Source organism: Pteropus medius, unplaced genomic scaffold, assembly GCF_902729225.1.
Source record: "Pteropus medius unplaced genomic scaffold, Ma_sr-lr_union100, whole genome shotgun sequence".
NCBI classification, from domain to species: domain Eukaryota; kingdom Metazoa; phylum Chordata; class Mammalia; order Chiroptera; family Pteropodidae; genus Pteropus; species Pteropus medius.
In genome coordinates, this window is record NW_024355205.1 from 38,367,471 (window position 1) to 38,387,339 (window position 19,869).

The 19,869-nt window shown below is 60.2% G+C and overlaps 1 protein-coding gene across 4 annotated transcripts; it reads right to left on the reverse strand.

Annotated features, from left to right (window-relative positions):
• Window positions 1–5,653: 5,653 nt before the first annotated feature.
• Window positions 5,654–15,476, reverse strand: LOC120598734 (uncharacterized). Of its 4 annotated transcripts, XM_039857767.1 has the most exons (6): window positions 15,317–15,476; window positions 11,151–11,713; window positions 9,546–9,838; window positions 8,875–8,978; window positions 7,472–7,756; window positions 5,654–7,057 (listed from the first exon to the last, which is right to left on the reverse strand). In XM_039857767.1, the coding sequence occupies exons 3-6, from the start codon at window positions 9,564–9,566 to the stop codon at window positions 6,838–6,840; spliced, it is 630 nt and encodes a 209-aa protein (XP_039713701.1). In that variant the 5' UTR covers window positions 9,567–9,838; window positions 11,151–11,713; window positions 15,317–15,476; the 3' UTR covers window positions 5,654–6,837. The 4 variants fall into 4 exon arrangements, 1 of the variants encoding a protein (XP_039713701.1); XR_005651732.1 differs by having other exon boundaries at window positions 7,476–7,756; window positions 8,875–9,099; window positions 9,546–11,713; XR_005651734.1 differs by lacking the exons at window positions 8,875–8,978; window positions 9,546–9,838 and having other exon boundaries at window positions 7,476–7,756; window positions 10,799–11,713.
• Window positions 15,477–19,869: the final 4,393 nt, after the last annotated feature.

Consider the following 19,869-nt stretch of genomic DNA (forward strand, 5'->3'; position numbering starts at 1 on the left):
CCCAGAGTCGCACGGCAAGCTGGGAGGATCTGGGAACAGACCCCGTCACTGCTTTTCCCTGACCCACGTCCAGGGCCGGGCGGGGCGTGTGTCCCAGGTGGTGACGGCACTGGAGATGAGTCAGCGGTAGATCCCATATGTTCAGTCCCGCAGACTTAATTTGTGTTAAGAAGAGATTTGGGTAGACACATTCCGAGGGAGGAGGGGAGAGGTGTGGGGTGGGGGGGACACCAGTGCTCCTCCGTGAACACATTCTGGTCAGTGGGACCCGAAGGTCTGTGAGGGGGTCCCTGGGTACGCTTTCGTTTCCCTGATACAGGCCTCCTTCCCCATGTCCTCTGCACACCAACCCTCCCCAGAAAGCAGACGGGATGGCTGGTGCCACAGCAGCCGTCTTGCATTAGTGAGGCAAAGGTCAAGACTAGCAGATTCGTGGGTGATAATGGCATTGCATGGTTGAACCACAGACTGCAGTCGTCTGTCTCTGGATTCTCACAATGTGATTCCTTTAAAAAACAAAAAAAAACACCTGTCGTTTAAGCTATTCCGGCCGCTCCCAGACTGACCGCGGCAGGGCGCATTTCTTCCCGAAGCCCGTGGACGCCGGCAGGAGGTGACTGCTCCACGGGCTGTACGTGAGGAGACCATGACACACTTCAGAGAAGTCTTAACCTTCGCCACTTCACACGACCCGAAGAACACAAGCAAGATTTCCAAGACAAGGGCAGACCGGCAAGGTCTCACAAAACGGGGGGCACGGGGACCCCCCAGTGCCTTTCCTTGCCAACCCGTGGCTCGGGGCTGCAGGCTGCACAGGGTCCCAGGCCTGAAACCAGGGCAGAAGTCACGCAACGCTGACAGCCGGAAGGTTCTTGGAGGCCATTGCTGTGGCTTCCCCTTTTCTTCAGAAAACGAGGCCCAGAGACGCATCCAGGGTTGTCCGGGGAGGCAGGTTGGCCCAGAGCCCGGTCCCCTCCACCTCGTGGAGTGACCCCTTCAATCCACGCGATCACACCAGCAGAGAGCCACAGACTGCTCTGCGGACAGGCCCTGCCTGCGAGGCAGGGTGTGGTGTGTCAGGCTGGGAGGCAGAGCCCACGGGGCGACCCCACCTGAGGTCGAGTGCCACCGTCACCCGCCTGCTCATCCCTCTGCTGTTTTTCTCATACGCCGTCCCTTTTACCGACTCGCTTCACTGCCGGGTTCCTGAGGCCAGCCGGGTTTCCAGGCCCTGCTCTGGGTTGTCAGCTGTGTGGGGACACAGACCGTGGCTCAGTCTCCGCTGTGTCCCCGGAACCTCGGACGGTGCCCGGCACACGGTGAATGCTCACTGAGCATCTGGCGAGTGAATGAAGCAGATGGCGAAGGGAAGCGGAGGGAGCTGAGTGTGCGGAGGGTCTGGAGCCTTCTACAGAGCGAGGGGCCCTGAGGACACTATGAGTCGCCTACTTCCCCCTGGGGTTGTGACCTCTGTGACTTGGTCTGGTCTGCTCCGCTCCCCGCCCATCAGGCCCTGCGAGTCCAGTCCCGGCGGCAGCCCACTGAGGACGGGGACCCAGGTGTGCCACCCAGGGTGTGCCCTGCCCGGCTGCCACCCCAGCTCCGGCCCAGGGCTGTGGGAAAATGCTCGTTAATGGTCTGCTCTGTTCTCTGGCTTCACACTCACAGCCAGCCGGCCTGGCTGCCTAGCGGCCACATGTCACTCATTAAGGCAGCAGGTCACCCGTGGAGCGGGACCGCTTCCTGCTGCCCTGGGGGAGCCAGCCTGAGCCAGACGGCCGGAGCACAGGAGTGTCACCCCACTCTGTTTTCTGTGACGTCTGTCCCTCAGCAGTCTGCAAATCCAAACCAACTGGACCACTGCCCGGGCGGGTCTCCCCGGCTCGAGGACCCCCACGGGTGCCGCTGCTTTGGGAGCTCAGACTCGGAACTGAGACGGGGGCGGGGAAGGAAGGCTGGAGGGTGGGTGTCCTGCCCGCTTGCGGGTGGCCATTCCTCAGGCTTTCCGGTCACGCCATCGCTCCGTGGCTGGAGGCCACGCTCGCCCTCTGCATCCACGGCATGGCACTGGACCAGTGGCCCTGGAACGCTGGCCGGCTTGGGGCGAGCGTTGAGTCTGTCCAAACATCAGAGCTAGGCGGGAGCCCCTAAGCACGCAGAGTTCAGGCCCTGTCCTGCCGGGCCTGGGGGCCTCCGTTTCCAAGTCATTTTCTGGACCTCCTCAGGCCGGGACACGGGGGACCAGGCCGCGCGTCCACATTCCTGCAGCGCACTCACGGCTGGCGGTGCCGTTCAGGGTCCCCGCTCCGCCTGGGTCACGGCCTAGCGCACGGCTGTGCACACGGGGCAGCAGGGACCACCATAAACCTCGTTGACAGACGCGAGGCAGACGCACAGACAAGTCGGACAGCGTTGCCAAGGTCGCACGGGGGTCGGATTTGAAGCTGAGCGCCCCGGATCCCGAGTGCACGCTACCCGCTCTACATTCACCAGACAGAGTCTCAAGACTGTGACAGGACGGGGCGTGCTTGGTGCAGCTTCGGATGGGGCGCTCAGGGAGTGCTGCTCAGGGGGTGACACTCGAGAAGGAGGAGCACTCTGGCCGTGACCTGCGAATGACCTCTAAGCTCCTCTCCAGTGCCAGGTGCACGCAGGTCAGCAGGGGGCACGGGGTCCTTAAAAGGTTCTCAGCTTGTCTGAGCCGGAAGAGGGTGGGTCACTCTGCTCCCACGTAGACCGCCACTGGGGAGCACCACGGGGGGGAGTGTGTGGTCCTGGGAGGGCAGATCTCGGGGGGCTGTCCTGGGACAGGCCCTGGGGCCCGAAGGACAAGTCGATCGTGTCCCTTGCCGGCATTCCTGGCCCTGGGTCTTGCTGGGGCACTGTTTTTTTCGCTCCCAGGTCCAGGAACTGGAGCCCCACTGGGCAGCCAGAGCCCCGCCTCCACCCACTGCACCCCCACCCCAGCCGGGAACAGAAGATACCCCTCCCTCATGACTTCTGTAAACCGAGGGCAGGTGGCTCTCGGGAACCACCCGAACTAAAACAGAACAAGCTCTGCTGCCCCCACTGCTCCGGGATGACCAGTGTCCCTTCCTCTTGCATTTGCATATGAGTCATTCATGCCCTGGGTGGCCGCAACAAAATGCCACAAATTGGGTGGCTTAGATCAACAAAAATGTATTCCCTCCCAGCTCCGGAGGCCTCAAGTCTGGGATCGAGGTGTGGGCAGGGCTGCTTCATCCAGCGTTCCCTGGCTCCTGTCCGCAGCACTTCACCTTGGCCTCTTGGGTCACTGGCCCTTCCCGTGGGCTGTCACACCTCCCTCTGCCTCCTCGTGGGGGCACGCGCGTCAGCATGCGGGTCCCACCTGGAGAAGCCGGGGTGAGGCCTCCTGTCCTCCCAAGGTCCTTAACTTAATCACATTTTTTTGTGAGTCCACATTCACAGGTGTCAGGGGTGTAGACACATCTAGGGGAGCCCGGTAGGGCAGGGCCCTGCTGTCAGCTCTGCTTTAGGGTGAGGAGACAAAGGGCTTCCGCAGCTCCCAGAAACCACCCTGCAGGAGCGTGAGTACACTGCAACTCTGACCCCCCAACCTCCAGCCCCTCAGAGAAGGCCTCTCAGTGACCTGCTCCCCAGCCCCACAGAGAGGAGGCTGGCCTGAGGCTGAGCACCCCAGCCACAGCGGCATCCAGCAGGCTCCAATGTCCCTGGTCTGAATGCAACCTCCGGGGCTCGATCTGGGGTTCAGGCTCCCCGCTTCATCACAAGGACACATGGCTCTGCTTCTAGTTGGGGCCAGGACTAAAATGTGTATAGAACAGCAAAAGACCCCGAAAAACCACAGCAATCCTGAGGAAGAACGAAGTTGGAGGCATCACGTTCTCTGATTCAAACTACATTACGAAGCAACAGTCATCAGAACGGTATGGTACTGGCATGAAAACAGACACACGAGTTAATGGAACAGAACAGAGAGCCCAGAAATAAACCCACCCCTATGTGGTCATCACATCTATGACAAAGGAGCCAGGAATATACAGCGGGGAAGGACATCTCTTTAGTAAATGGTGCTGGGAAAACTGAACAGCGATCTGCAAAAAATAAACAAATAAATAAATGAAATCAGACCACATTTTCACATCATACGCAAAACTAACTCTACATGGATTAAAGACGTGACCGTAAGACCTGAAACCAGAAAAATTCCTAGAAGAAAACATAGGCTCCTTGACAATGATTTTTTGAATGTGACACCAAAAGCAAAAGCAATAGAAACAACGATAAACAGTGGGACCACATCTCGCCGGAAAGCTCCGCCCCAGGAAAGGAAGCCGTCAGCAGCGGGGAAAGGAAATCTACTGAGCGGGAGAAAACAGTTGCGAATCGTGTATCTGATAAGAGGCTCATACTCCAAAGATACGAAGAACTCATACAACTCAAGAGCAAAAGCGAACGAACAAACAACTCGATTTAAAAACGGACAGACATTTTCTAAAGAAGATATATATGGATGGCCAACAGGTGCATGAGAAGATGCTCCACGGCACCAGTCGTCAGGGAAACGCAGATGAAAACCATAGCGAGATACTATCTCGCACCTGTTAGAACGGTTACGATCAAAAAGGCAAGAAGTGGATTCTGGCAGAGACCTGGAGAGGGGGGCATGTTGGGGAAGGTAAGTTGGTGCAGTTACGATGGAAAACTGTGGAGGTTCCTCCAAAAATTAAAAGTAGAGCTACCTTATGACCTACACACTCCATTCCTCGGTATTTATCAAAAAAAAAAACAAACCCAAAAACCAAAACCAAACAACCCTCACCTATAGCCATGCCACTCCGAACACGCCCGATCTCGTCTAATCTCAGAAGCTAAGCAGGGTCAGGCCTGCTTAGTCCTTGGATGGGAGACCGCCTAGGACAACCAGGTCCTGTAGGCATAAAAAATTAAAAAAATAAGGGATTGTCAGTTGACAAGGTCCTTGCAATCTGTGAGATCAACCAAGGGCTGCCTCGTCTGAAAAAAAGAAAAAGTACAAACCTTCAAAAAGATATATATACCTCATGTTCACTGCAGCATTATTTACAATAGCCAAGACATGGAAAGAACATAGTTGTCCATTGATGGATAAATGAATAAGGAAACTGTGGTACATACATACAATGGAATACAACTCAGCCATAAACAGAATGAAATCTACCATTGAGACAACATGGATGAACCTAGAGGGCATTATCCGAAGGGAAATACGTCAGAGAAAGACAAATATCATATGTGGAATCCGAAAAACTATTTATAAAAATAAATAAAAACCAAGCTCGTAGATACAGAGAACAGATTGCTGGGTGCCAGAGGTGGAGGCTGGGGAGGGAGAAATACGTGAACTTTTTTTTTTTTTTTTTTTTAGTTTAAATAATTGAAAACAAATAAAGCATGAGATTCCGTTAATATTTCCAACTCAAATTTCAGATTGCAACCTATTCGATTCTTTGTATAATTTTCAATCTCGTACTAATAATTTTGGTTCCTCGCTGCATCCATGCAGTTACTTACTGGCTTTATCCTAGAAAATATAAATCTACTATAAAATAACAACGCTGCATTTATGACTAACGATAAGACTTACTGAATGATATTTATGATTTTTTCCCTTAAAACATAACCCACTAAAAACAAAAAATCTGGATGCCATGCTCTAAAGTCCTTCAGAATATATCTTTTCTTTGGTTATGTACAATCTTTATTTGAACTTATTTATTTTTTGGTTTATTTTTGTTAGGATCCTTTCTTTTTCAATTTAAGTTTATTTTTTTGAACATGGAAAGCATTTACATAGTTCTGAAGTCAAACACTGTGAGATACTGGGATTTATACACCCAGCCCCCAACACAGGGCTCCTGAAACCGTTCCAAGTCCCTAAGTGACCAGAGAGCCAGGAGCATCTCTGTTCTGTCAAAAAAGTAGTAATAAACAGGGCCACTGTCACATGGGGCTGGGGCCGCCATCCCAGAGGAACCGCCCTGCATGTCATGCCTCGAACCTATGGGACGTCAGAACAGGATGAAATAACCTTCGCATTGGGCCTGAGCGACCTGGGGCCCCAAAGGACTGTTTGCAAGGGTAACACGAAAGCAGATATTATGACGACCGGACTAAAAACTAAAAACAGTATTCAGAATTAGCATCGCTGTGTTACTTTATCTGTGCCAACAGCAACACCTCCCTTCTGTGGACGTGACTGTCCCCCTGCCCTTCCTCACAGACACCCCCCGCCTTTGTCACCTGATGGGAACACCGTTTAGGCTTCTGCTGGAATCAGTACCTCCCGAATAGATATTCTTATTGATCTCAGATAAACACGCTGCCTCTCATGTTGAAAGGCTTTTATTTTTCGGTTGACAATTCTCATGAGGCACCTCTGGGTGGCTCCGGGATGGGGGCCGGTCACCAGAAAGATGGAGCCATGGTGAGAATCTTGAACCTTTTAGTGCCCCCACTTCTCCAGAGAGGGTGGAGAGTCCAGGGCGGCGGACGTGCCCAAGTCCACAGGGATAGAAGCTCCTGCTCGGGACCCGGCCAGACCTCGCCGTGTGTCTTCCTCCGACTGTTCGTCCTATTCCTTTATCACGTCCTTCAGTAGCTGGTAAATGTAAGGAAGTGTCCCCTGGGTCCTGTGAGCCGCCCTAGCAAATGAATGGAACCCGAGGAGCGGGCTGTGGGAACCTCCAAAATGCAGTCAACTCAGACCAGTTGTGAGCAGCCTGGGGACTCGCTGCCTGTGACGGGCGTCTGAAGTGTGTGATGGGAGAGACTGTCTTGTGGGGGGCTGAGCCCTTACCCTCTGGGCTCTGCTGCCGTCTTCACGTAGACACTGTCAGGGTCGACTTGGGGTGTAGGACACCCGGCTGGTGTCGCAGAATCGCTTGGTGTGGGGAAAACCTCCACGCGTCTGGTGACCAGGAGCATTGGAAGTGACGACCTACACGAGACGGACTGGATGGTTTTTCTAACACGGTCGTCCCTCGGTGTCCAAGGGGACTGGTCCTGGGACCTGCTGTGAATCAAAAAACCACGGGTGCTCAAGCCCCTTAGATGAAATGACACACGACCTTTGCCCGTCCCCCCGACTCTAAACCGTCTCCAGATCACTGACAGCGCCTCGCACGACATAAATGCTGTGCAAATAGTTGTCATGCTGTATTGTTTAGGGATCGATTTTCTGGAGCTTTAGGAAAAAAACACTTTAGATCTCAACTGGCCGAAGGCGAGGTTGCGAGGACATGGAACCCACGGCCAAGCGCACGGACATGGCGGGGTGTGCGGGGGGGGGGTGCGTGGCCGCCACCCCGACCTCTCACCCCACGGTCGCCCTCGCCATTCCCGTCTGCCTTATACTCCCAGCATTTTACTTTTTGCAAATGCAAATAAACGGGAGCACATTTATATTTTTTACCCTTCGGCACACTACCTACTCTGTGCCGTGTTTCCCGTGTAACCGTGCAGCTGGAGGGATGGAGGGCGCTGGTTGCCGGGAGCCCTGCAGGAGGGAGGCGAGGGGCTGGGGTGCTCTCGGCTGGCGGCAGCAGCTTCGAGCTGTGCCATGATGGGCGCGAGGGTCCCAGCCACAGACGCGTCCAGGAGTGTTGGAACGGGAGGCTCCTGGGAGAGGCGTGAAAGCCCAGGGGGGTCCAGGCTCCGTGGGATTGTAGGATGACGTAGCGGGTGGATAGGGTTGCCTCCAATCCATGTCCCCCTGAAATATCACAACGTGATCTTAATTTGGAAATGGGGTCTTTGCAGGTATAGTCAACTTAAGATAAGGTCGACATGGATTAGGACACCCTAAAGCCAAACGCTGGTGTCCTCACGGGGAGAGGGCACGCCAGACCCAAGGAGAAGGCCAGCCAACGAGGGGGAGGGGGTCGGGGTGGTGCCACCTCGAACCGGGATCACAGCTCCCACCGGAAGCTGGAGGACACAGGAAGGATCTCCCCTAGAGCCTTCAGGGGGAGCACGGCCCTGTCTACACGTTGACCTCGGACGTCTGGCCTCCAGACCACAGTGAGAATGAATTTCTGTTGTTTAAGTCACCAGTTTGTGGCACTTTGTTACAGCTTCCCCCAGACACTGATAGAGATGGGCTGACCTCTGAGGTCACTTTCTGCTCTGGACCTGAGGACTATACCAAATTAAGTGGCACTTGAGTCACAGACCCAGGCACCCAGCTGTGAGCACCTCCTGCAGTGTCACTCAAGCAGAAAGGCAAATGCAAATAGACATTCAAAGACTCTCAGCCACACGTGAGTCTCCCGGAGAGACTGTATGTCCACAAACACTGCAGGAACGACCCAGAGAATCTGATCCGTGGGGCTGGCCTGGTGGCCGGTGTAAAAGCCGCAATGTCCTCGGCACCCACCCCTGAGGCCCATCCTGCGAGCCCAGATTCTGGGTTCATCGCCTGTCCGCTGGGCCATTCTCTCCTGGGGACCCGACAGCCCAGGCTCCCCATCCCTCTCCCCACCCGCTTCCTCTGGCTTTGTTCACCCCACCCCCTCATCTGCCCCCCCGCCTTCCCCTGCTTGCCAGGTCACCCACACCTCCATCTGCCCGTCACTCGCTGCTTCCTCCTGTCATGCTTAGTCAGTCAGCCCGGGCCTGCGGGCACAAGCTGCGACTTGCCCACGTCTGTCCGCGGGAAGGCATGGTATTGGGGTGGACAAAGGCCATGTCTGCGGCCTGACCCGCCGTCTAACCTAAACGACAGAGCCTCTGAGAGAGGAGAGCAGGGCCCATGAGTGCATGGCTTCTCGCGATGTCCCGGGGGAGGTGGGCTGCCCCAGTGAGCCACGAAGCCCCCGACACGCGGCCCACCTCAGCGCAAAGGCCCTCGGGGGCTCCCGCTTGCCCACCGGGCTGGCATCTGCTCCTTGTGGCTGGGCCACCCCAGATGTCCGGAGCCACGTGGCTGGGGGTTGCTGGGGGTGACGGGAGGCAGGTGAGGCTGTGCTTCTAAAGGGTGTGTGGTCCCCTCCATGTGATGCACTGCAGACCAGCACAGGCTGTCACCGCTTTCACGGGATCCTCAGGACTAGAAGCCTGTGGTTTGGAAACAGGTATTTTCGGGCTGCCCTTGATTTCGGTAACTAATTCTGTGATAAGTGTCCTCTCCAGTCCCTTGCTGAGATCTTTCAGAGAACGGCTCGGCTGGCCCGGGGGAGGTGGGCTTGGAGGGGCGCCTGGGTCTGGGGAAGGCACTGGCAGAGACCCCTCCTCTCTCTCCAGGCTGCTCGGGGAGGCTTTGGGGCCCCTGCTTTGCTGATGGCCTTCCCCGCCAGGGGCACCCAGGCCTCAGAAGCCCTGCCCCTCTGCGGGGCCCGCCACTCCTGCACGCTGCTCGGCCCGCGCTGTGTTCCCAGGACGGAGCTTCTTGCGTCCGCCCCTCTCTGCCTATGAGTCAGGCCAGGGTGCTTGGGGTGTTCCAGACAAACACTGCCCACATGGTCCGGCTCAGGGGCCGCTGTCACCAACATGCTATCACTTACGTAGTCCCTCGGGCCCCTCATTCGATCACCTCCACCGTGACGCTCCTTTCTCTTGGCCACAAAGCCAGACCCTTCTCTCCAGGGCGATTCTGCAGGCTGCGTCCCCGTGGTCTGCGTGCAGGCCCAGCTGGGCCACGCAGCCTGTCCCAGGTCATGAGGTGACGGAGGGCGGGAGGTGAGCCGCTCACATCACACGCCCCGCAGCCACGGCAAGCAGGACCCCTGCCCCGGGCGCTGCGGGGACCGGCGGCGGGAGCAGCCACCTGGCGTTGTCCTTCCAACGTCTCCAGGGCCTGAGGAGCCAGAGGGGTCGTGCGTGTCCCCCCAGGCCCTGAAGAGGTGGCAGGAGGGGCGGTGGCTCATCTCTCTGCAGCCGAAGCCTGATTCCTGTTTGTCGCTCACCAGCGTCAGCTGGTCCCGCTGTGCGTGCTGTGGGCCCCCGTGCACCCACTGCCCGGTACGCGGGGAAGGGTGGAAGAGGGACCTGGGTGCTGAGACGGAGCCTGCCCTGCGGCTGCAGCATTCTGTCTGCCAGATGGGGGAGGGACGGCCACAGGAAAGAAAGGACGAGGAGGCCGAGGAGGCCGAGCACACCGCCGCCCGGCCCGGGCGTCACGCAGAGGGCTCCGGGCGGGAGGCCGGCCCGCGTGGGCAGCCGCAGAGAGCAGCCAGGGCCGGGGCGGGTCTGAACACGCGTCTGCCCAAACCGGAGACGCCCCAGGAGGGCCGTGAGGGTCTGGAGAGCCCCGTTTCGGCACAGAATCGCATCGCTCAGGATTCCTTTCGGTTGCAAGTGACGGAACCCGACCCCCTTCGGGAAAGAAGGGAGTTTGCTGGTTGCCTCGACTGGACTCTGTAGGGTGCCCTGGCGTCAGGCACCGCTGGACCCAGGCACTCGAAAGGCGTCCCTGGGGGCCCTCCGACTCGGGCGAGCCAGTTCCTCCTGTGTCGGCTTCGTTCTCAGACGGGTGACCCAGGAGCACGAGGCTCAGGGGTCCGGGGGCTCCCGGCTCGGAGGGTCCAGCCAAGGCCCGGCAGGACTTCTGTCTACACCGAAGTCACATGCCTGTCCCCAAACTAATTTCTGTAGCTGGAAAACAGTCCTCTCCATGGCTAGCCTTGGGTCACGTGACCTCAGCTGGGTCACGTGACCCTCCTGGGGATGGTGAAGCTGTAAAAGCAGCAGAAGCCACTAGGCTCAGTGAGAGTGGGTGGGGGGCTCCCCCGAAGGGAAGCGGAGAGGGAGTCGTTACCAGATGAAGCACCAGGGCCACGGAGGTGACGACCAGCAGTGCTGACGTCCGGTGATTTCTGACTGCTCAGGCCAGCGGCAGCTCCTACCTCCTCAGGCCCGGGGCCCACGGCTCGCGCGGCGCCAGGCATACACGAGGCGCTCAGTAAACGTCCGAGCTGCGGAGCGCCGTCAGCGCGTCCTCCCGTCCCGTCCCTGGACTGCTCACCCCCACGGGGGCGCATGCGTGTGACAGGCGGACAGATGGACGGAGGGGCGTGCACAGCGCAGGGTCCATTCCCGCCCCCCTTGCCGAGGGGATGCGGTGTCTTTGGGGGTCTGGCCTCGGTGCCACCCCCAGTTATGCAACTTACCTAAAACCAGCTCCGCTTCCCGCTCCTCCCAACAGCTGCAGGTCAAGAGCCACATGCGTTTGACGCTAATGGAAAATCTGCCTTGTGACTCACGGAGTGGCCTGAGCGAGCAGGCGTGTGACAGTGACGGCATGTGACAGTGATGGGGCCAGGCTGAGCCATCTCTCCACATGGCCGCCACGCCTACAAGGTCGGCCTCCGGGACCCAGGGCCAGGACCCACGGCTCTCCACTCTCAGGGGAATGCTGAAGCCTGCGGCAGGCGGCCACCCCGCCCCCAGGGCGGCCAGCTTAAAGGGGGACAACTGTCAGCTGGTCGATTCCAAAATTCCAGGCATCTGGAAACGAAGCAGCTGCAGTGGCAGTCTGGGGCCTCGGCCGTCCGCCCCTAGCCCAGAACCCCGCTCCCTGACCCAGCCTGTCGGGCCCGCAGAGAGATTCCAGGACGGAAGCAAACTTTCTCAGCCAGCACTTCAGAAGGAAACCCATCTCAAGCCTTACGAGTTGGGATTTTCTTCTCCTCTGCAGATCTGCCTGTTTCTGGGACCGGGGTCCTGGCTGGGGCTGGAAATAGAAATGCATTCGCTTAGCAAATATTCACTAAGCACCACGTATGGGCCTGGCCTGGGCGAGGCATTGCATCTTCCTCCTCCCCAGTGTATTTGGCAAACGGAACAGACAGACCCTGCCCGACAGGCCCTGTGCCCTCACGTGGGAGGACGGGAAGACGCACAAGGGGAATGAAGATGCGAATGGCAGACTAGGAGGTGCCTCGCGCTCCGAAGCAGGGTGGGCGGGTGGGGACGGCCCGGGCCGGGGGTCACACTGCTCCTGCGCTCCCGTGGGTGAGGCAGTCGGGGCAGTGGGGACATCTCACACGGGTGTTCTCAGGGCCCCTCTGCGGGATCCCACGGCGTGACCCAGCAGGGCGGTGGAGCGGGCGGGTCCCCACGGGTGTTCTCAGGGCCCCTCTGCGGGAGCCCACGGCGTGACCCCGCAGGGCGGTGGAGCGGGCGGGTCCCCACGCGCTCTGAGGATGGAGCCAGGGCGTTTTTCCAGATCAGCAGAGCTGGGATTCCAACCCCGGACGGACAGGGGCCGCTGCAGAAGTGGGAGGCGGGGAGGGCGGTCGCTCCCTCTCCCAGCCCAGGCCGAGCAAGGTCCACTCGTCTGGAGTCCAGGACGGGGTGTCGTGTTGCAGGGAGGTGTCCAAGAGTCATAGAGACAGTTGACAGTTGTGGAAAATATCCTTACTTTGGAGACCCATGCCAAAGTCCTTCAGACATTCATCTAGCACCCTGCTCTGCCCTGATATGGTATAGGGTGGCAACGTGGGGCTGTTTTGCGTAGTCCTGTGGGTGCAAACTAGCCCTTAGGTGGGGGACAGTGTGCGTCACCCAGAGCCTTCGACAGGCTGGGCTCTGCCCCCTCCCCCCACCCCCCCTGAGAGCTCGACCACTACACAGGGACAGGGCCTGAGAGCGACACTGCTCTTGTGGCAAGCAGTGACACTAGCCTGTCCCCTCCGCCAGGGCTCACGCTCCCACGTCTCCCGCAGTCCGCAGAGAGGGTGCTCATTGACCACGCGGGTAAAGAGGAAGGGCTCAGAGGGGTGAGGGCAAGAAAAGGAAGTAAAGACCTCCCGGGCAGGAGGAGGCTAGAGGGACCTTGGTGACAGGCAACACCCTCATCTCGAGAGGCCACTTCCTGTGTGTAGCCTGTGGGGCCTTGGGAAATAAGTAACCCAAAAAGAAGGGGTCAGCTACGGGCACTGGCCACAGGAAGTGTGACCTGTGCTTAGTGGTTTGGGGAGGGACAGGGATCATTGGTAGTCAGTGGGAACAGTAGCTACGTGGTGGGTTCATGGCTGACAGTACTACTTAGGCCAGCAGTCATTTCCTGTGGTCAGGTGACCCTCTCGGTCCATAGGCAGCCAGTGTGGATGGGAGGATGATTCGTGTAGTGTTTCAAAAGGAAATTGGAGCTTAGGCTGCTGACCAGAAAGCAGATTGTAAAATGCCACAAGATAGCTCCAGAAAAGGGCTTACCTCTTCTCCGTCACTGGGGACATCATTATACCGCTATCACCACCACCACCACCATCACCACCACCAGATCACCCTCTAGTCAGTACCATTTGGGGGTAATGCCTGGACAGTTCTATTTGCTCCACAACCTTTCTTCATGCCTCTCTCACCTGCCTACACTGTGCTCCAGGAAGTTGCCCACCAGGCAGGTGATTTTGCCCACCTGGCTCCCCCACCCTTTGACTTCCGGCTGGGGCTTAGCCAATCAGAGGCAGAGACAGGATGTCGCAGGGAGGAAGGCAGACGGGCGGGGCACTGCTCTCCACCAGCCTCGCTTCGCCGCATCCCTGCGGGGGCCCGACCCTCCAGGAGCACAGGTCCTGCCAGGCGGTCCTCCTGGGGGCCTGGCCCTCGCTCCGGTAACAGCTTTTCTTCGATGCCTTTCTGGCCCCAGGCGGTCATGACTATGGCTCCCACAAGTCCCTGGATCCTCAGGAGCCCCACTTACTTCCTCACCCCTGAAAATGCTCTTTTCGTTAACGAAGCTCCCCACCTCCCAGCGCCTGAGCGAGCCATCTGTTCACTGCCCGTGGCGTGCTGGGCACAGCACACATGTCCAGGGTGTCCACATGGCACCCGTACAGGGCTGACCCCACCGCAGTGTCCCGCAGGGCCTGGGCGTCCAGGCTGAGCTCAGCGACGTGGCCTGCCCTTGGGGCTGCTCCTCTCTCTTCTGGGCTAAAGCCTCCCCCTGCCACAGTTCTGTGTTTTCAAAGGCAGCTCCCTTGTCCCCCGCCCTTCCCACTCCACTCGGAACTCAGGGCTCCGGCCCCTGCTGTCGGTCAGCCATGGTCTTCCATGAGCCCTCCGTGTGGGGCCACCAAGCCCTTCCTGGGCCTCTGCCATCCCTGGACTCTGGATGGGAGCCCAGAGGAGGGGATGCGGCTCCTCCGGAGGGTCTTTGGAGCAGGACAGGATGTCCCCACGCCAGATGTCTGGGCCCATCTCCTTGGGTCCCCTGTTCCTGAGCCTCAGGGACACCAGACTCATCAGGGTGGGGTCCTCGCTCCTGGTGGGGGGAGGGCGATGCCAGGGCTGGCTGGGATTGGCGCGCGGGGCAGGCACTGCTGGGGCAGAGCCCATGGCAGGGAGGAGCGGGCCCGAGGGAGGCCCCGACTCACTCCCTCCGGGTCCTGGCCTCTCGGGACTGCGAGCCCCATTTCCTTCCAGATCCGACTCTTACTTCCTCCATGGCCCCCGCCCTCCTTCCTCTTTCCTTGGTGACAGTGACAACAATGGCCACCAAGCCCCCAAACCTGCTGGCCACCAGGCCCATAAATTCCATCAGGTGGGGCTTGGCCTTTCCTTAAACACACCCCTCTCCACAAAAGCTGTGAACTCTGCCCGCAGAGGTTCGGGAGAGAGTCCCAGGCGCCTAGGAGGAAGCCACCACTTCTCAGGCCTCTCGTGTTTACATGGTAAACAGAATTCGTTAACGCATTCGCCTCACACCAGTCCTGTGTCACGGTGGCCACTCCCGGGGGTGCTCTGTCTCCAGCCTGCGGCTCTGCTCTCCCCGTCCAGAGCCTTCCCATCCAAGAGTTGATGGCTCAAGGCACTGACCATCAGGGTCACCCAGCCAGCAGGCCGTGGAGCCAGACCCAGAGCCCAGTCTTGGCCAGTGCAGGGCAGGGCGGGGGCCCAGCCGCCCAAACAAAGGCCTGTTGACCAGGGCAGGAGGATGCCAGCGGCCCGCCCGCCGGGCCCGTGGGACCCACCCACAAACTCACAATGGGCAGCCTGTGCCCTGGCCATCCGATCCGCCTAGGGCCACCTTGGGCCTGGCGCCATGGACAAGGTGAGCAGCAGGGAGAGGCACAGCAAGTGGACTCCGTATCCTTGGCGAGGCCAGACTCTCGTGCGTGAGTCTGTAGAGGTCAGCCAAGCTGGCATGGGCAGAGCGACACAGCCCAGCATGCGGGGCGGAGTGGTGGCCCCAAAGCTGTCCACACCCCGATCTCGGAAACTGGGACCATGTTACCTTCGTGGCAAAGGGGAGCTCAGGTCACCAAACTCCTGCCCCTAAAATGGGAAGAGTGTCTCACTTCTCTGGCCGGGCCCAGGTGCTCGGGCCCCTTACCTGGGGAAAATCGATGTCAGGGAGAAAAACCCAACCGCCTTTGCTGCCCCGGGTCGGGGAGGGGTGTAAACCATGGCGTGTGGGCGCCTCCAGAAGCTGGACAAGGCAGAGAGCGCACCCCCACCCCCGGAGCAGCCAGAGGAAGCAGTCTGCCCAAACCCTGACTTCGGCGGGGGGAGGCTGGGTGGGGCCTCTGGGCCTGGACACCACGTGACTACGTCTATCCACGAAGCCACTGGGTTTGCGGCTGTTTGTCACAGCGGCCACAGGACCTCCCGCACCGAGGATGCACCGCATGGCGGTCCCCATTCTGCCCTCCACAGTGTGTGGCCAGGACGTGGTCACCCCCTGCGGCCTGGGCCATCCGACCTGAATCCCGACAAGAAGAACAAACAGCCTCCGCAAAGGGCCTTTGGTGCAGCAACTACGCGTGGGACAGTGTCCCCACGGTCAGGGCCAGGTCCTTCCTCCCTGGGACGTGTGCCCAGAACAGTGGTTTGTCCACTCATGTGGGTTGGGCGGCGTGGGAAGGCTGTGCGTGGGCTGCAGGCACAGGGAAGGAAGGGCCGGGCTGGGGAGCAGAGAGAAGGCAGCCGCATCCCTTCTAAGGTGACCAAAGCCTGGGCATGTAGCCCAAACCAGAACACCCTCCTCTTTTAGCCCAAATGAGTACAGGTAAATGGGGACATTGATGGAACCTGGCCCCAGGCCAGGCATGTGACACAGGTGGGATCCAGCCACTCCTGGTCACCAGGGCGCCCTGCAAAGATGAGCATTTCCTGCAAGGTCAGGACGTGGAAGAGTCTGGGGGAGCAGGCGCAGGGTGGTGGGTGGGGGTCCCTGTGCATGGCTGGACAGAGAGGGAGGCGGGCGGGGCCGGCGGGGCCGAGCTGCCGGTCAGTGTGCAGCTGGACCCGGACCCGCCCTCCCAGTCCTGCCGGGCCCACCCTGACCAGGGAGCGGGCGATCCCCATGTGGAGACGGCCCCATCCTCGGATCTGTCCGTCTGTATCCGGGTCCTGGAGCTGCCACGCAAAGGGTCCCGGGCCGCTGAAGCCACAGAGATTCGTCCCCTTGTAGTCCTGGGGGCCGGGAGCGTGGAGTCGGTGTCCACAGGGCTGTGCTCCCACCGGGGGCCCGAGGGGAGACGCCGTCCCAACCTCCCTCCGAAGCTGCTGGTGCTGCCAGCAATCCCAGGGTTCCCCGGCTTGTAGAGGCACCCTCCCGATCTCCGCCCACATCTTCACGTGGCCTTCCCCCTGTGCCTCCGCGTCCTTTGCTCTTACAAGGACCCTGTCAGTGGGTGCAGGGCCCACTCCAGTCCAGTCTGACCTCATCATAACGTGATGACATCTGCAAACACATATCCAAATAGGTCACGTCTGCAGGTGCCAGGGTTGGGGTGCGGACATATCTCTTTGGGGGACACAATCAACACACAACGTCATCCGTGGCACAAAATGTTATCTGGGCATCAAGGATGACCCAAACGCACAGAGCGGCTGAGGATCAGCTGGGGTCCACACACAGGGTGGGGGCTGGGGGTCCAGGTCTGGGAGCCGATGGCCTCCTCTGCAGGCTGAGGTGGCCTTGAAATTTCCCCGTCTCCTGTCACCATCAGGGCCCGGCCAGCTTGCAGCCTGCAGTCCCCTCACCACAAGCAGGCGAGCAGGGCCGGCCCACAGGCAGGACCCGGCCAGTCTTGCCCAGGCCTGGGTGAGGCTGCGCTGGGGAGAGGCACTGAGCGCTGGCCAGGGAGAAGCTGCCCAGCGAACCCACCGCGCCGTCGGCCACAGAGCAGCCAGCACGGGGCCTACGGCAGCGAAGGAACGTGAGGGCTGCTGGCCTGGGAGAGGCCTGGGGCAGACCCTCCCCGGAGCCTGAAGGAGCCAGCGCTGCCGACACCTCAGTCTCAGACCTGCGAGGGAAGGCAGCTCCGTGGTCTAAGCCGCCCAGTTCGTGGCGATGTGTTACCGCCACCCCAGGACACAGCGCACTCAGGTGCTCAGTTAGGGCCTCACCGGCGACCCACTCAGAGCCCCATCAGGACAAGGCTGGGTGCAGGGGTGGAGAGGGAAGGCCCTTAGACACTCGGTCCTGCACGCTCGGTGGGGGAGGGGAGCAAAGATGGTGGCCCACTCACACGGGTGTCACTGCGGAGCCCGGCTGGGTGCCCGCCTGGGCCTTTTCAGCAATGGACAGTGGCAATCGGCCCTCCCTTCCCCTTCCCGGTCCTCAGGGCACAAACGCCCGCTCCCCGGGATGCGCGGCCCAACCTGGGCCCACAGCCGGCAGCCCCCTGGCCTGAGGATCAGTGGGGACAGCCGGGGACACTTTGGACCCTGAATCCAGGCTCTGGTGCTGGTCCCAGGGGAGCATGGATGATGGGGCCCAAGGCCAGTGGGCCTCCACGTGCAGAGCCTGAAGCTTCTGTTAGATGCGAGGGCCTCTGCCTGCTCCCCTGCTAGGCCTGGACGGTCACTTGGCCGGGCCGGGGACCCTGAGGACCCTGAGGACCCCTGCCATCTCGCTATGAATAAGAACATACTGAACTGCAGAGTGAAGGCCGGGCGTCAGGGTGTGTACACCGCAGGGCCCGTGTGTGCCCTGTGCTCAGCACCCAACCAGGCCCCGCGGTGACACCCGCGCTCGGGGCCTGCACCCAGTCAGGCTCCGCAGTGACACCCGTGCTTGGGGTCTGCACCCAGGCAGCTGTGTGGCGGGGAGACATGACCTTCTCCCCAGGGGCTGAGGGCACAGGGGCACGTGTGCCGGGAGCACGCGGTGGTGCTGCTTGGAGGGGTGCTCCGAGGAGGTAAACCGAGGCATGACTGACCCTCACGGGGTGTGTGCAGGCACGCACAGGTGGAGGTGGAGTTCGGGCTGTCCAGGGTGGCCCCTGCCGGGAGGAGCTGGGATCTCCCATTGTTGGGGTCCCTGAGCATGGCTGGGCTGACGACAGGAGAGTACCCGACTCGCTTCAGCTCAGAGTGGGTTGGGGGGCATTGGGGAGATACCTGCCCGGAAGGTGTTTGCAAAAATTAAGTGTCGTGGCCTCTGGGTGACACACACTGGCTCCTGGCCGGAGTGGAAAGGGTTGGTGGCGAGGGGAGGGCTGGGAGAGTCATGGTGGGCAGTACAGAGGCCACGGGGCCACACGGCTGGACTCGAACCCCGCTCGCCCCCATCCGGAATGATGCTCCGCCCGCCCTGGGGCCTGCACGATGGGAGGCGGGCTCCGCACCTCCCCCAGCTGTGTTCTCCGTTAGGGTCTCTGAGAGCCGTTGGTCTCAGTGAAATTGCAGGTTTGTCGCAGTGGCCAGGGCCCTGCCAAGTCCCTCGGTTAGCTGGAGTCCTCCCCTGGCCACTGCTTCTGGGAGTGTCCCGAGTCCCTGGGGGGAGCGGGTTGGCTTCCGCTCCCTCCTCCCGCCCACCCTGAGTGCTTGCATCACGGAAACTGCCTCCAGAAACTGTCCCCTGAGCTGCCCAGCTCGCAGGGGGGCAGGGACCGGCTCAGTGGTGCAGCCAGCCTCTCCCCTGGGAGCCCCCTGGGCTGGGAGGGCCAGTGCCTGGGAGCCGTGATGTCACTGTGGCTCCCTGCAGCTGCCAGGAGCCCAGTGAGAAGGCCCCTCCTGGCCAGCTCAGCACTGACGCAAATGAAAGGCTTCCAGCTCCCGGAGCAGCTGCTGCCCGCTCAGCAGGCTCAGCCGATGGCTCTGAGGGCCACGGGGGAGGGCAGCGGCGGCTCCAGTGTGGGCCTGGCATTTGAGATAATCAGCTGTTCTCTAAAGGGCAGCCAGCATGGCGTGTGGGACGCCCTGGAGGTCAAGGAGAGCCCGCCAGCCTCGCAGCTCCTGGCAAGGTCGGCCATCCCGTGGAGCCCCAGGTGCCGTCCGCCCGGCTGTTGCCTGCCTCGTGCCCCATCCAGTGGGTGCCTCGGGCCCTTGGCCTGTCACAGCTGTCTCCTGCGGTGGACTAGAAGCATGGGAGGCATGGGGGTACACCGGGCCAGGAGGGCCACCCTAGGGTAGACAGGTCAGGGGACCGGGGTCACCTCATAGCCTGGGCTTAAACGGCTTCCGTCCAGAGCACTGCGACTTGGCTTGTCTTGGCCTCTGAGGGGCCAAGAGAGTATCACCTTTCAACAGGTACACACAGATCTGGAGCAGCTCACACATGTGACGCACATCCAGTGCTCCTGGGAGGAACGTGGGGGGGTGGGCGTGTGATCATGAGAACTGAGAGCACCCCTCTGGGCACCCCCAGCCGAGACCCGCCACGGGAACCTGAATGCCCTGGAGAAGACCACGCTGGCCTCACAGGTGCTCTGCCAGCCAGCCGGGGCTCTGTCCCTCCTCCACCATGTCCGCGCACATGCTCACGTGCACGTGCATGTGCACACACGGCACACGTGCACACATGGCACACATACTCATGTGTACACACATGGCACACATACGTGTGCGTGCACACAGCACACGCCACACGTGCGCACCACACACACTCACGTGTGCATGCATACACGGCACACATGCACACACGGCACACATACG

Bases quoted from the DNA above. Each gene is read 5' to 3' on its own strand.
- LOC120598734 (XM_039857767.1), bottom strand. From the start codon at position 9,566: ATGAGGGGCCCGAGGGACTAC. The intron at 8,979-9,545 runs GTAAGTGATAGC...CGTCACCCCCAG, and splicing joins TGAGGGGCCCGAGGGACTAC to CAACCCCCAGCCACGTGGCT. The intron at 7,058-7,471 runs GTAGTGTGCCGA...TTTGATTCACAG, and splicing joins GGAAACACGGCACAGAGTAG to CAGGTCCCAGGACCAGTCCC.